The 16,256-nt window shown below is 42.9% G+C and overlaps 1 protein-coding gene across 1 annotated transcript in view; it reads right to left on the reverse strand.

Annotated features, from left to right (window-relative positions):
• Positions 1-7,538: 7,538 nt before the first annotated feature.
• The window catches only part of ATOH8 (atonal bHLH transcription factor 8), a gene marked incomplete at its 5' end in the record, with an annotated part of 32,786 nt that continues 24,068 nt past the window's right edge, over positions 7,539-16,256 (reverse strand). Inside the window, one exon of the mRNA XM_081328026.1 lies at positions 7,539-9,297. Within this exon, the coding sequence (XP_081184152.1) occupies positions 9,292-9,297 (6 nt within the window). The 3' untranslated portion in view covers positions 7,539-9,291. The remainder of the gene's footprint in view (positions 9,298-16,256) is intronic.

Genomic DNA, 16,256 nt, shown 5'->3' on the forward strand with positions numbered 1-16,256 from the left:
GCCTTTCAGAACAACATAAATTTAAACTTTTATCAGGACCAATAAGCAAGAAAAAGTGTCGACTGAATTAACTACAATACAGACATGAAGGAGGAAATAGAAAAATAACCACAGACGAGAGTTCCTTTCCTGAGAAAAAGGCAGAGAGCAGGGGCCGGGCCGGGGCAAGGCTGGAGAGCTACCATCAAACCTCAAAAGTGCCCACATTTATTTCTTATTTCGCCCCTCAAAGCAGGTGCTTTGGCACGTGAATGCTGAGTTAGCGCTATCCTGTCTTCCTTTCCCACCCCAGGCAGGTGAGAACTTGGATGTCCCAAATTGGGGCTCGGGGAAAGAAAATGACCGTGGCAGAGTCCAGACGTTGGCTTGGTTGAAGTGGACGTGGTTGGTTTCCCAGGAAAGGTGCTCTGTTCCTCTAAAATTCCTCCTCCTTGAATTTCACCATCTTGTTTCCAATTCTTCAAGAGCACCGTTTCCATGTCTGGGGAAAACAATCCACATTTGTCTTCTCTCAATAGTTATGGTGATCACCCTGGAAGATCTTCATCTCCTCCTCTTCCTCCTCCTTCCCTTCTCGAATTTCACCATCATCATCTTGTTTCCAGTTCTTCAAGAGCACCATTTCCATGTCTGGGCAAAACAATCCATTTTTGTCTTCTCTCAATAGATCACCTTGGAAGAAGATCTTCATCTGCTCCTCCTCCTTCCCTTCTCCTCCTCCTCCCCCCACTATTTATGCTAAAAGTCAGGGTGTCTGGTACCCCAAACGGCTGAAGTCGCACCCCCAGTTCATGCCTGGAACCCTGTGACCAGCCAGTTCATCCAGTGGACTACCGAGCTGCCATTTTCTGGCATCTAAGCTTTAGGCTACGGGTCAGGGCATGGCTCGGTGGCCCATATCCAAGTGTGAGATCCTCCAGTGAGGAAGACCGTCAAAGGTTCCGTTTCCCTCCCCGAAGAGAGAAAACCCAGACTAGTATTTCCAGGATTCTGGTGGAACAGTAGGAAGAAGAGGCTTGAGTAAGATGAGGACCTCTTAAGAAGCAGAAGCTATCACCGCCTCCTGCACTTTCAGCTTCTTCAAGAAGAAGGTAGATTTGGAGCAGATGAAAACGTTCCCCCCCCCCCCCGCACTAACATTATCTCAGCAGACAGATCGCTCAAACGTGCTTTACATACTTCAGAAGTTAATACCTCCAGAGGCTGTGGGTGCTCTATCGCTGGAGGTTTTAAAGAAGAGATTGGACAACCATTTGGTAAAGTCTTGAGCCTTAGTAGGGGGGTTGGACTAGAAGATGTCCAAGGTCCCTTCCAACTCTGCTATTCCTCTTATCTCATGTTCTCTCTTCGCTTATGTATTTCTATTTATTAAATTTGTATACCGCCCTTCTCCTGAGGGACTCAGGGCGGTGAACAGGGCACATATAAATAAAGCATACAAAAATTAAAAAAGAATTAAATAATTGCCCAGATAAAACTGTAACAATATAAAAACCCAATTAAAAACCCTAACTTCCCCCATCAGGCCAGGCCAGCTTGTTCAAATAAATGGGTCTTCAGACCACGTCGGAAGGAGCGCAGGTCCGGTGCCGTCCAAAGCTCAACCGGCAGCTGGTTCCATAAAGCCCACAGAGAAGGCCCTCCCCCTGGGGGCCACCAGTCGACATTCCCTGACCGGAGGCACCCTGAGGAGGCCCTCTCTGTGGGAGCGCACAGGGCGGAGGGAAGTTGACGCCGGCAGCAGGTGGTCCCTGAGGTACTCTGGACCCATGCCATGTAGGGACTTAAAAACCATTACCAGAACCTTGAATCTCACCCGGAAGACATCTGGTAACCAATGCAGCTCGCGGAGCAAAGGTGTAACAGACACCAGGTGTCTGTAAGGCAAAACAGACACCAGGTGGCGCAGTTGAGTTGTTGACTCCGAGGTCTTCAGGTTTCTGGATTGTAACATTTGCAAAGTTAAAATATTTTAGAATAGAATAGAATAAATGAAGAATAATAGAACAGAGCAGAGTAGGAAATAGAGTAGAGTCGAATCAAGTATAATACGGAACAGAGTAGAGTAGAATAGAATAGGGAATAGAAGAGAATAGAGCTGGAAGGGACCTTGGAGGTCTTCTAGTCCAGCCCCCTGCTCAAGCAAAAACCTTCCGTGATGGAGGGCCCACGGTTTCTTCAAAAAATATTTCCCCTTTCCTCTCTCTTCCTAAATATGCGCAGGAGAAAAAACAACAACAAAGGAAAAACTCCTCGGACTTTCATAGACCAAAGAGCACTCACTTGGGCACAATCTGGGCCAGCAGGTTTGGGTTAGAGAAAAACAATTGCAAACAAGAGAACCACGGCAGGGGATGCTTTAATATTTTGGACAGAGTTTGATGCATACAAGATAGAATCCTAGCATCCTAGGGCTGGAAGGGACCTTAAGAGATGTTCTAGTCCAACACCCTGCCCAAGGCAGGAGAGCGCAAAGCCCAATTTCTTAGGTTTTTCTTTCTCTACCTCCCTGTTGGAAGTGCGCTCCTCAGCTTAAGCGGATTCTTCCACACCCTTCAGTATGAAATGAAGGAGAAGGGTAGACTTCAGAAAATCAGAACCCTACATTAGAAGAGAATAGGAGCTGGAAGGGACCGTGGAGGTCTTCTAGTCCAGCCCCCCGCTCAAGCAGGAGAACCCATACCATTTCAGATAAGTGACTGTTTAGTCCAGGGGTGGGCAACCTTGGCTCTTTTATGACTCGTGGACTTCAACTCCCAGAATTCCTGAGCCAACATGGCTCAGCATGGAAACCTCTCCCTTTCCCCTCAGCATGGCTCCATGGCTCAGGAATTCTGGGAGTTGAAGTCCACCAGTCATAAAAGAGCCAAGGTGGCCTACCCCTGGTAGTCTCTTCTTAAAATCCTCGGTTTTTAACTGGGTGCAGGACCTCTACAACATTTTGGGCAGATGGTTATCCAGATCTGTCCTGGCTGCTCTTGAATTTCTTCCATATCACCCTTGTCAATGATTGGAACAGGGCTACCCCTACTGCACATCTAACTCCTTGAAGCTCAGTGGAACGGCTGGCCACCAGAAGTTGTGGGTGCTCCATCACTGGAGCTTTTCAAGAAGGAATTGGACAGCCCCTTGTCTGGAATGGTGCAGGGTTAGGGTCTCCTGCTTGAGCAGAGGGTTGGACTAGAAGACCTCCAAGGTCCCTTCCAGCTCTGTTATTCTTATATTTTATTTTTTCTGGAACAAATGTTCACTTAACAAGTGTCTCACTTAGCAACAGTAATTTTGGCTCAATTCTGGTCATAAGCCAAGGACTGCCTGTAGGACATTTCCTAAACGAAGGACCTTGAATCTCTCTCTCTCTCTCTCTCTCTCTCTCTCTCTCTCTCTCTCTCTCTCTCTCTCTCTCTCTCTCTCTCTCTCTCTGTGTGTGTGTGTGTGTGTGTGTCTTTTTTTTTTTTAACCTTCAGCCCTTTTCTTTAAGCCAGCCAGATTGTTATGAATTTTAGCATTTGGTTTCACTGTTCAACACTAGGGCATTGAACACTTAAAAAACAGGGGCCTTTTCAAACTTGGCAACTTTAAGACTTCTTGACTTCAACTCCCAGAATTCCTGAGCCAGCTTGGCTGGCTCAGGAATTCTGGGAGTTGAAGTCCACGACTCATAAAAGAGCCAAGATTGCCTACCCCTGGCTTAGGTCTAAGAAAAGTCATTCTTAGCTGTGGAACCTCATTATCTGGAGGAAATGGCTGAGGAATTCTGGGAGTTGAAGTCCACAAGGCTTAAAGTTGCCAAGTTTGAAGACCCCTGACTTAAAACGTTCCAGGAACATTTGGAAGGAGAAAGGATGAGTTTCAAGCTCACAGTTGGGGCCGCCATCTTGCTGTTTTTGCCCCAGCCCCTGGCTAAATCAGGAGAGGGTGGGATTTAATCGGAAGACTCCCCGGCTTAGCATTCTGATTTTTCAATGCCTGAACTGGAAATATCATATGTTTTTTATTAAACACCCAGGTGGCTTGTGGTGTTGCACAATAAATTGTTCCTTGAATTCTTTAGACCCCCACCAACTGGAATTATTTAACCAATGGGGTGTAGGAGAAGCAGTGGCAGAACCTGGGGGGGCAGAAGGGGCGGAGTCAAAAGAGGAAGCAACCTAGAATCCCTACGCAGCAGTAAATGAACCCCTCTTAAATTCCATTGATTCTGATCTAACTCCAAGCAGGTGCCCACCATTAGTTTAGAAGATTTCTGAGCAATATATTCTGGGCAATAAAGGTAAAGGTTCCCCCGCACATGCGTGCTAGTCGTTTCCAACTCTAGGGGCCGGTGCTCATCTCCGTTTCAAAGCCGAAGAGCCAGCATTTGTCCGAGGACGTCTCCATGGTCATGTGGCCGGCATGACTAAACGCCAAAGGCGCACGGAACGCTGTTACCTTCCCACCGTAGCGGTCCCTATTTTTCTACTTGCATTTTTACATGCTTTCGAACTGCTAGGTTGGCAGAAGCTGGGACGAGTAACAGGCGCTCACTCTGTTACGTGGGATTCGACCCGCCAAACTGCCGACCTTCTGATCAACAAGCTCAGCGTCCCTATTCTGGGCAATAAATCAGTTTAATTGGACTTTCACATGTGGACCTGACCTTTCATGCTTGAGTGGGGAGGGGGAGAAATCCCTGGAAACGGGGCAATGAAACTTACTGATGGATTGTGCTTTGAAAATATTTGGAACTTCCTTCCTAATGTTGGCATACATATAATTTTAAAAACGAAAAGATAAACACTTGACATGGTGATTCCAGAATGTTAACAGGACACATAAACGCAACACTTAACATTTGAAAACAGGCATGGATTTCCCGCCCCCCCCCTTCTTGCTAGCATAAACTCCTTAGAGTGCATAACCTTTTGAAATTATGATCTGTTGTTAATTAAATACTTGGCCGGTAAGGAAACCTTCAACATTATTTAAAGTTCCTAAAATCTTCTCGCATAACAATGCCATTGTTTCTTGCAAGGAATAAGAAACCCCAACCTTCGAATCAGAGATAACTTTTATTCCACTGTTGAGCTGCTAATTTTCATGCAATTTCTCTGCCTCTCACGGACAGAAGTTGTATATACTTGTATTTTAGTATTTCCTCCCTGGCTCCAACCTCAATTTGAAGGACCGTAAAACTTTGATTGGATTCCAGTAGCGGTGGTTTACAGAGGGAAAGCAATTGCTGCAGAAAAGCTTGCAAGCCAGGTTTTGAAGAAGAGCATTTGCATTTTGTAAGCATGCATGGCGTTGAAATGCCATCTGAAAATATTGAATAGGATATAAAAAAAAGGGGGAAGAATTTAGTCCAGAGCTGTCCACCAGCCTCAGAATGTAAGGAGAGCAATTTATCCCTTCTTTCTAGATGATGATGATGATGATGATGATGATGATGATGATGATAATAATAATAATAATAATAATAATAATAATAATAATAATAATAATAATAATAATAATAATAATAAAAAGTTGGAAGGGACCTTGGAGGTCAATTCATGCATCCAGTCAGATGTTGCCCATAGGTTTGGATACTACATTGCCTAGAAAAGCAAAAATTAAGATACAAATAGACCTCAGTGTTGTGCTTGCTTTGACCATATGCTCTAGGGATTCACCACATTCTTAATAAAAAGTATTTAGAGTAGAGCTGGAAGGGACCTTGGAGGTCTTCTAGTCCAGCCCCCTGTTCAAGCAGGAGACCCTATAACATTTCAGACAAATGTCTGTCCAGTCTTTTCTTAAAAACCTCCAGGGATGGAGTATCTGCAACTTCTGGTGGCAAGCTGTTCCACTGGTTAATTATCCTCACTGTTAGGAAGTTTCTCCTTAACTCCGGGTTGCCACAGAGAAAAGCCTGTACAGATAGTCTGCAATGAGTCTACAACTAAAACCCAGATTATGGATTGGGGTTGTGTATCTAGTCTGTGACTGGCCACTTTGTGCATAGAAACCAATTTAAGGTTGGAATATATGTCTTTGTGGTATATTGGTAATTCATAATAAATTGATTTTAGGTTATAGTTACTCCATTTAAAGTATATTGAAAGAATAAGTATTGCCTTTCCTAGATTCTGGTAGGGTGCTTGGCGTAGGGAAGAACACTTAGTGGGAATGTGTGTAAATCTCCCTCTCTACAGAAAATTAAAGCGAAATTACGTTTTTTGGGTACACTTAGATTGTACTTTTTGTTCAGGGAAAAAATACGCAGGGCATAAGGCTGCTTTATCCAATTTCTCCATAATGCAGCACTTGCCCTGTAAGAGGTATTAAGATGAGCAATCATAAAATCATCTGAGGACGTTCTATGGGTGAAGGAGGACTTAAATCTGTGTCCCTCACGGCTAGTTCAACCACTGCTACCCACAACTCCAGGAGGCAAGCCATCGCGTTAATTGTTCCCACTGTCAGGAAATGTCTCCTTAGTTCCAGGTTGAATCTTCCTCCGATGAGCTTCCATCCGTTACTTCTTGTCCTGCCTTCGGGTGCTTTGGAGAATAGCTGGAGCCTCCTCTCCCTTAAAAAGGGACGCGGTGGCTCAGTGGGTTAGGACGCTGAGCTTGTCGATCAGAAGGTCGGCAGTTTGGCGGGTCGAATCCCAAGTGCCGCGTAACAGAGTGAGCGCCTCTTACTCGTCCCAGCTTCTGCCAACCTAGCAGTTCGAAAGCATGTAAAAATGCAAGTAGAAAAATAGGGACCACTACGGTGGGAAGGTAACAGAGTTCCGTGCACCTTTGGTGTCTAGTCATGCCGGCTACATGACCACGGAGACGTCCAGCGCTGGCTCTTCGGCTTTGAAACGGAGATGAGCACCGGCCCCTAGAGTTGGAAACGACTAGCACGCATGTGCGGGGGAACCTTTACCTTTTACCTCTCCCTTATTTGACGGCCTCTCAAATATTGGAAGAATGCTATCATGTCACTTGTAGTCCTTCTCTTTGCTAGTCTAGACATTCCTAGTTCCTACAACTGTTCATTGTATGGTTTAACCTGTTTGTTGATCACCTTTCCAGCTGTTAAAAATATTTCAGATCCAAAGTCTGTCTCACCTTCATTTCCATGTTGGATTGCTCTGGGTGCCGATACGAGGACCAAGGAAGAAGATTTATATATTTTTAAATGTAAACCCAATGTGAGCTGGAACAGGGGTCCCCAACCCCTGGTCCGTGGACCGGTACCGGGCCACAGCACGCCAGCAACCGGTCCGCACAAACAAGCAAAGCCCCATCCGCGGGATGCAGGCAGCACACTAAACCACGCACTCTCCAGTCCGCGGAAAAACCTCTCTCCACGGAACCGGTCCCTGGCACCCAAAAGGTTGGGGACCTCTGAGCTGGAAGACTGAAGTTGTGTAGAAACCTTTCAGTGCAGAATGAGCAGCTACCAGCCCACCATTAAATGCAGTAATCCTCAATTTATGGTCATGACTGAAAACCAGACTTTCCACGGCTGTGCAAGGCCGTCCGTGGTGCATGGGTTGCACCCAATTTTTGAGCATTGTTTTTGCCACTATTGCTAAGCGATTCCATGCGGTCATTAAGAGGGAATCACATGGTCATTAAACGAATCTAGCTTCCCCCCCCCCCTTATCGGAAGATGTCTGGGAAGGTTGCAAATGGGGATCACAGGACTGCCCGCAGGAAGCTGCAACCATTGTTAACACGTGCCAGTTGCTAGGCACTTGAATTTTGATCATCGTAGAAACTCTGAGATGGATTTAAGTGTGAGGAACCAGTTGTAAGTCACATTTTTTTTCCGTGCCCTTGCAAGTCTAGAACAACCTGTATTTAAGACTAAAATTCAAGAGTGGGAGATTTTGCTGCTCCGAATGGGAAAAAGAGTTATAGGTTTGTAAGATCTGACAACAATCTCTCTTCAGCTCAATTTCATTAATGAAAACGAAGCACAAATACTTTATGCTAAAAGGTTAAAGAGAAGGTTAAATGTAGCTGCAGTGCACAGCCATTGTGCTTTGTCCTTTTGCCTAAAATACAGCAATCTTGTCTTCAAAAGGCCGCCTTACTTTACCGTCTCACTGCATTATATTCTTCATTACAAGCAGATGTCTCACGCACGACATGCATTATTTATAAAACTTGCGTACGCCGAGCGAGTTTGTCCATACATTTTTTCTTTCATTTTTAACTTCAATTTGAAGTGAAATATACAACATAGTGTTCAAATGCTTTTGCATTACACAGGCGCGAGCATTTCTGAAATTCAAAACGTGACATTATAAAGCTTTCTGGAATATTCTGCTAATTGACACTTTGGCAATTCAACCGTCCTTTTCTTTGATAATGTACATTGTAATCGATCAGGTTAAATGGCTTTTTTTTTAAAGAAAAAAAGAAAAAAAGAAAGAAATCACCCCTTGTAAAAAGCTGGCTCTTTTAAGTAAGCCAAATTTGGTAATGGTGAAGGAAAGAAAAACGTGTGTAACAACAGCGCAGTGTAGGAAAAGGAGTGGCAGAACGTGGGGGTGCAGTCAAAAAAGGAATCAGCCTAGAATCTCTACGTAGCCACAAATGGACTTAATCCAATCTCCCTTGAATTCCACTGATCCTGATCTAACTCCAAGCAGGTTAAAAAAAATCCCTGTGCATTGACTTTTTAGCAATAAATCAATTTGATTGGACTTTCCCAAGTGGATCTGGTCTTTCACACGTGGCATGCAGATTGCTTCTTGATGATCTTTAGGGCTCCAGTTTTCAAATATGTCGCACTGTTATTTATTTACAGAAAACTTTGCTGTTTTATTTACAGAAAGCTTGGCCAGCTCCGTAGCCATCACTTTAATCAGGCTTTGCCACCCCTTTCCTTTACATAACACCTGCACGTTTTGAATGTGTAGCCCACCAAAAGCAACCACGACTTCTTCCACCTCTCAATAGACCCCTGATTTATATTGCTGGCTACTGAAATGTACAGAACGTACAGATCATAATCTCTGGGTCTGAGATTACACAGAAACACAACCAGTTCTTTGGCACTAGCAATGTCATTGCAAAGGGGATGGTCTTTCCTAGGGAGCAGCGGGAGAAGTTTCTCCATACCTCGCAGATCCTATCATGAAATTGGCTGAAGAAGAAAACAACAAAAGAACAGGCCTCCATCTTCTCCAAAAGGAGGTCACACTCAAGAGTGTTCCCATAAGTCGTTCTTCAAATGACAGATGCTTTCTGCTCTCTCCAATGGGAACGTTTGAGAAGATAGGATGAAATATCTGCTTGGTTCTTCTTCACCCTTCGGTTGTCATTCCTGAAATAAAAGGTGACAGAATCAAAGAAATGGAATGTGGAATCCTGGTCATTTGACAGCCTTTTTTTTTGGCATGGTGTCCCTGCACTCCATAAATAAGATCTGTGAAGAACATTACGTTCTTCACCATGATGATGCAGTCAACTAAAAGTAGAAACACTTGTTGCCATGGTCCTCAACTTTGCATCTATGGAATGTCAGCTGGAGATAAGCTAGTTGGATGGACACAACTAACAATCCCAATTGTTTAGGAGCAAGTCTTCTCCTTCGGGCTCGATTACACGCACTTCAGCTCATCAAGTTGTGGTTAACTCTAACCAGGATAGCATAAGGAAAGAGTAACCAGTTTCTTTCATCACCACCACTCGTACTTTAGAGGATTATTATCTGAGAAAAGCAGGCAACTTAGCAAGATGTAAGTATGAAAAACGGTCATAAGGCACTTTTTTTCAGTCCTGTTGTAACTTCTAATGGTCACAAAATGTAAGTTGAGGACTGTCTGTACTTAAGCAAGTGTGGAGCCTTTTTCAACACATGATAGCAGTGTTCCAATATCTCAGGGGCTGTCACGGAGAAGGGGGGGGTCAACCTGTTCCCCAAAACTCTTGAAGGCAGAACAAGAAGCAACGGATGGGAACTAACCAAGGAGAGAAGCAACCTTAGAACTAAGGAGGAATTTCCTGACAGTGAGAACAATTAATCAGTGGAACAACCTGCCTCCAGAAGTTGTGGGTGCTCCAACACTGGATGTTTTAAAGAAGAGACTGGACAGCCATTTGTCTGAAATGGTATAGGGTTGCCTGCCTGAGCAGGGGTTGGACTACATGACCTCCAATGTCCCTTGCAACTCTGTCATTCTATTCTATTCTATTCTATTCTATTCTATTCTATTCTATTCTATTCTATTCTATTCTATTCTATTCTATTCTATTCTATTCTATTCTATTCTATTCTATTCTATTCTATTCTATTCTTATCCTTATCCTTATCCTTATCCTTATCCTTATCCTTATCCTATTCTCTCCCAAGCAACAGAGTTTTGTAGATGATGGGAAATGGCTTAAATGGTGAGGAGACGAGCTGAAAATAAACCCAGGACTTTATTAACACGGACACCACGTTTAGGAGTGAGAAAACTACCTTCAATTTTCCTGCCTCACATTTTGTGATCCAAAAGGGAACACGGCGTGTTTGCTACGCTACATCTTAGACATCTTAGCATATTTAGTCAAAGCTAAGGTGCATTTTTTAAGCAGGGCTGGCCTGTTTTTTAGGTAAATAAATCAGGCAAAAAAGGATGGGGAACTTGGCATTGAGATATTGATAGTAGGACAGGGGCACTGGGTGGCCTACTCTGCACTTCCAAAACGCTTTGCTATCTTTGCAACCTTGAGATAGATTCAACAGACCCTTGCTACAGCACTTTATGCCTTAGTTAGCAAACCTTCATGATCCAGCTTAATTTAAATAGTTCTAACTTCTTACATGTATCAGATCTTTTAAGAAAGTAAAACTGTAGTAGACTCATGTCGACTGATAGAACATTTCTTTTAAATGCAACCTTGACCCAACAAATTAACTTTTTGATGTCAGCTTCTACGCATCAGCAACAGATACAAATACAATCTATTCTGAACTGCCAGATGCATTAATCGAGGTTATACCAAGGGACGTATTTCCTTGCCTCTAACTGTGAAAATTATCTTCCTGTGGTGCAGATATGCAGAGTCAGGAGAAATAATACAGTCAAAACATTTATCTTTAGAGAGACAAAACCCTGATTTAGTTCTTACAATAAATGCATTCCAAGCTTCTCTTTTTCACATCGCCAAGACGTTCTGATTGAATGATCTAAAATGAACAACTTAATGCTAATATTTTAAGATCACTAATATATCCTTTGCCCCCTGAATACTGAATACATTTTCATAAAATTCTTAATTAAGGAACCTCAGGAGTTGGGTTGATTGGGGTGCCAAGATTAATTTATCATAATTCCTTTTATTTGGTCTGCCCCTGTTTAGGACCTTACAATGTCTGAACTGGGTAGAATCCAAGAATCAGGGTAAAATAAAGAGAAATTGGGTTCCAGATCAATGTTTCTCAACCTCGGCCATTTCAAGTTACATGGACTTCAACTCCCAGCATGCTGGCTGGGGAATTCTGGGAGTTGAAGTCCACAAGTCTTAAAATGGCTAAAGTTGGGAAAGTTGAGGAAAACCTACTGTATATACCACATTCAGATTACTGCCATCCACACCAACTCCTCTTTCAAGGACAGTTGTGGGTCAGGGGCATCACAATAACCTCAGCTGGTTAACCTTTTCCAGGTTCCATCATTTCTTGGGGTTCAAAGATTGCCTTGGACTCTCCTACAGTGACCTTTGGTTAGTCCCTCTTCTGCTATGGAACCCTTAACTGGAGTTTATTCTTTGAACTGCTTCTATCTATCTATCTATCTATCTATCTATCTATCTATCTATCTATCTATCTATCTATCTATCTATCTATCTATCTATCTATCTATCTATCTATCTATCTATCTATCTATCTATCTATCATGTCTATCTATCTATCTATCTATCTATCTATCTATCTATCTATCTATCTATATCTATCTATCATGTCTATCATGTCTATCTATCTATCTATCTATCTCGCTCCCTTCTTAATCAGGAGGTGAGGGAGGATCCCTTGCAGGGTCGTGCCGAGGAATTTAGTCAACATCTGTCAGATAAAATCGCTCGGATTCGGACCGGTTTGGACTCCAGCTGGGCAGAGTCTGGCGATCAGGACACGGGCAGTCTTGTCAATGTTATCTGGGAGGAGTTTGATTCTGTGACCCCTGATGAAGTGGACAGGATTATGGGGAGGCTGAGCTCCACCACATGTTTATTGGATCCGTGCCCTTCCTGGCTGGTTTATGCAGCTAGGAAGAGGACACGAGGCTGGCTCCAGGCGGTCATATCTGCTTCTTTGAGTGAGGGTTATTTCCCCACCGTCTTGAAGGAGGCGGTGGTGAGACCTCTCCTCAAGAAGCCTGCCTTGGACCCAGCTGTATTGAACAACTTTCGTCCAGTCTACAACCTTCGCTTTCTTGCGAAGGTTGTTGAGAGTGTGGTGGCGCATCAGCTCCCTCTGGTCCTGGAGGAAGCGGATTATCTGGACCCTTACCAATCGGGTTTCAGGACCGGGTACAGCACGGAGACGGCATTGGTCGCTCTGGTGAATGATCTCTGGAGGGCTCGGGATAGGGGATATTCCTCTGTCCTAGTCCTATTAGACCTCTCGGCGGCTTTCGATACCATCGACCATGGTATCTTGCTGCGGCGTCTCAGGGGATTAGGAGTGGGAGGCACGGTTCTTCAGTGGTTCTCCTCCTATCTCCTGGGACGCTCGCAGTCGGTGTTGGCAGGGGGGCAGAGATCGGCCCCTAGGTCTCTCGTTTGTGGAGTTCCTCAGGGGTCGGTTCTCTCGCCTCTCCTGTTCAACATCTACATGAAACCGCTGGGTGAGATCATTCGTGGTTTTGGAGTTGGGTATCATCAATATGCTGATGATACCCAACTTTTCATTTCGACCCCAAACCACCCCAGTGATGCCCTCGCTGTGATGTCCCGTTGCCTGGAGGCGGTTTGGGTCTGGATGGGGAGGAACAGACTTCAACTCAACCCTGACAAGACTGAGTGGCTGTACATTCCGGCATCCCGGGACATTCAAAACGTTCCATCACTTTCTATGGGGGGGTGAGTTTTACCCCCCGTGGACAGGGCTCGCAACTTGGGAGTCCTCCTAGATTCACGACTTACCCTAGAAGACCATATAGTAGCCGTGACTAGGGGGGCCTTCGCCCAGGTTCGCCTGGTGCGCCAGTTGCGGCCCTATCTGGACCGGGATGCCTTGTGTACGGTCACTCATGCGCTCGTGACCTCTCGCCTAGACTATTGTAATGCTCTCTACATGGGGCTTCCCTTGAAGACCACTCGGAGGCTCCAACTGGTACAGAATGCGGCCGCGAGAGTTGTCCTGGGAGTTTCCCGGTACTCCCATGTTACACCTTTGCTCTGCGAGCTGCATTGGTTACCAGTTGTCTTCCGGGTGAGGTTCAAGGTCTTGGTTATGATCTTTAAGTCTTTACATGGCATGGGTCCGGGATACCTCGAGGACCACCTGCTGCCGGCGTCAACTCCCCTCCGCCCTGTGCGTGCCCACAGAGAGGGCCTCCTCAGGGTGCCTCCAGTCAAGGAATGTCGACTGGTGGCCCCCAGGGGGAGGGCCTTCTCTGTGGGTGCCCCGGCACTATGGAACCAACTGCCGGTTGAGCTCCGGATGGCATCGGACTTCCGATCCTTCCGTCGCGGGTTGAAGACCCACTTGTTTGAGTTAGCTGGTCTGGCCTGAAGGGGAATTTGGGTTTTTAATTGGTTTTATTATTTCATTATGGTTATATTTTAATTGGGCATGGTTTAATTTTCTTTTAATTTTTGTATACCTATTTATATATGCCCTGTGAACCGCCCTGAGTCCCTAGGGAGAAGGGCGGTATAGAAATCCAATAAACTATAACTATAACTATCTATCATCTATCTATCTATCTATCTATCTATCTATCTATCTATCTATCTATCTATCTATCTATCATGTCTATCTATCTATCTATCTATCTATCTATCTATCTATCTATCTATCTATCTATCATGTCTATCTATCTATCTATCATGTCTATCTATCATGTCTATCTATCATGTCTATCTATCATGTCTATCTATCTATCTATCTATCTATCTATCTATCTATCTATCATGTCTATCATGTCTATCTATCTATCTATCTATCTATCTATCTATCTATCTATCTATCTATCATGTCTATCTATCTATCTATCTATCTATCTATCATGTCTATCTATCTATCATGTCTATCTATCTATCATGTCTATCTATCATGTCTGTCTATCTATCTATCTATCTATCTATCTATCTATCTATCTATCTATCTATCTATCTATCTATCTATCATGTCTATCTATCTATCTATCTATCTATCTATCTATCTATCTATCTATCTATCTATCTATCTATCTATCATGTCTATCTATCTATCTATCTATCTATCATGTCTATCTATCTATCATGTCTATCTATCATGTCTGTCTATCTATCTATCTATCTATCTATCTATCTATCTATCTATCTATCTATCTATCTATCATGTCTATCTATCTATCTATCTATCTATCTATCTATCTATCATGTCTATCTATCTATCATGTCTATCTATCATGTCTATCTATCTATCTATCTATCTATCATGTCTATCTATCTATCATGTCTATCTATCATGTCTATCTATCTATCTATCTATCTATCTATCTATCTATCTATCATGTCTATCTATCTATCTATCTATCTATCTATCATGTCTATCTATCTATCATGTCTATCTATCATGTCTATCTATCATGTCTATCTATCTATCTATCTATCTATCATGTCTATCTATCTATCTATCTATCTATCTATCTATCTATCTATCTATCATGTCTATCTATCTATCTATCTATCTATCTATCATGTCTATCTATCTATCATGTCTATCTATCTATCATGTCTATCTATCATGTCTATCTATCTATCTATCTATCTATCATGTCTATCTATCTATCTATCTATCTATCTATCTATCTATCATGTCTATCTATCTATCATGTCTATCTATCATGTCTGTCTGTCTATCTATCTATCTATCTATCTATCTATCTATCTATCTATCTATCATGTCTATCTATCTATCTATCTATCATGTCTATCTATCTATCATGTCTATCTATCTATCATGTCTATCTATCTATCTATCTATCTATCTATCTATCTATCTATCTATCTATCTATCTATCATGTCTATCTATCTATCTATCTATCATGTCTATCTATCTATCATGTCTATCTATCATGTCTATCTATCTATCTATCTATCTATCATGTCTATCTATCTATCTATCTATCTATCTATCTATCTATCTATCTATCTATCTATCTATCTATCTATCTATCTATCTATCTATCATGTCTATCTATCTATCTATCTATCTATCATGTCTATCTATCTATCATGTCTATCTATCATGTCTATCTATCTATCTATCTATCATGTCTGTCTATCTATCTATCTATCTATCTATCTATCTATCTATCTATCTATCTATCATGTCTATCTATCTATCTATCTATCATGTCTATCTATCTATCATGTCTATCTATCTATCATGTCTATCTATCTATCTATCTATCTATCTATCTATCTATCTATCTATCTATCTATCTATCTATCTATCTATCTATCTATGTCTATCTATCTATCTATCATGTGTCTACATACATGACCAAGGCAGGTTAATGGGATGGAGGACTGAGCTTGTCTTGGACAGAAGATGAGGCGATTCTCTGGAATAACAGAAGTCTGAGGTACAAATAGTCCTTGCCTTACAACCTTTTATTTAGTGACCATTCAGAGTTACAGTGGCACTGAAAAAAGTGACTTATGACCGTTTTTCACACTTAACGACCGTTGCAGCATCCCCAGGGTCACGTGATAAAAATTCAGCCGCTTGGCAACTGACTCCTATTTATGACGGTCACCAATATCCTGGGGTCACGTGACCCCCCTTCTGCGACCTTCTGACAAACAAAGTCAGTGGGGGAGAGCCGGATTCACGGAACAACCAGGTTGCTAACTTACCTCCTGCAGTGATTCGCTTAACAACCCGGGGCAAAAAAGATGGTAAAATGGGGCAAAACCCATTTAACAACTGCCTTGCTTAGCGACATAAAATTTGGGCTCAATTGCGGCTGTAAGTCAAGGACTTGGAAAGTTTAGCACATTAGGCGTGGCACATAACGGAGGACTAAAAATACACATTTCTTGATTTTCTTCACAATAAAGTAAGGAGACCCGTGTCG

The sequence above is a fragment of the Vipera berus genome (genome assembly GCF_964194415.1).
Source record: "Vipera berus genome assembly, chromosome: 4".
In the NCBI taxonomy this organism is placed as follows: Eukaryota; Metazoa; Chordata; class Lepidosauria; order Squamata; family Viperidae; genus Vipera; species Vipera berus.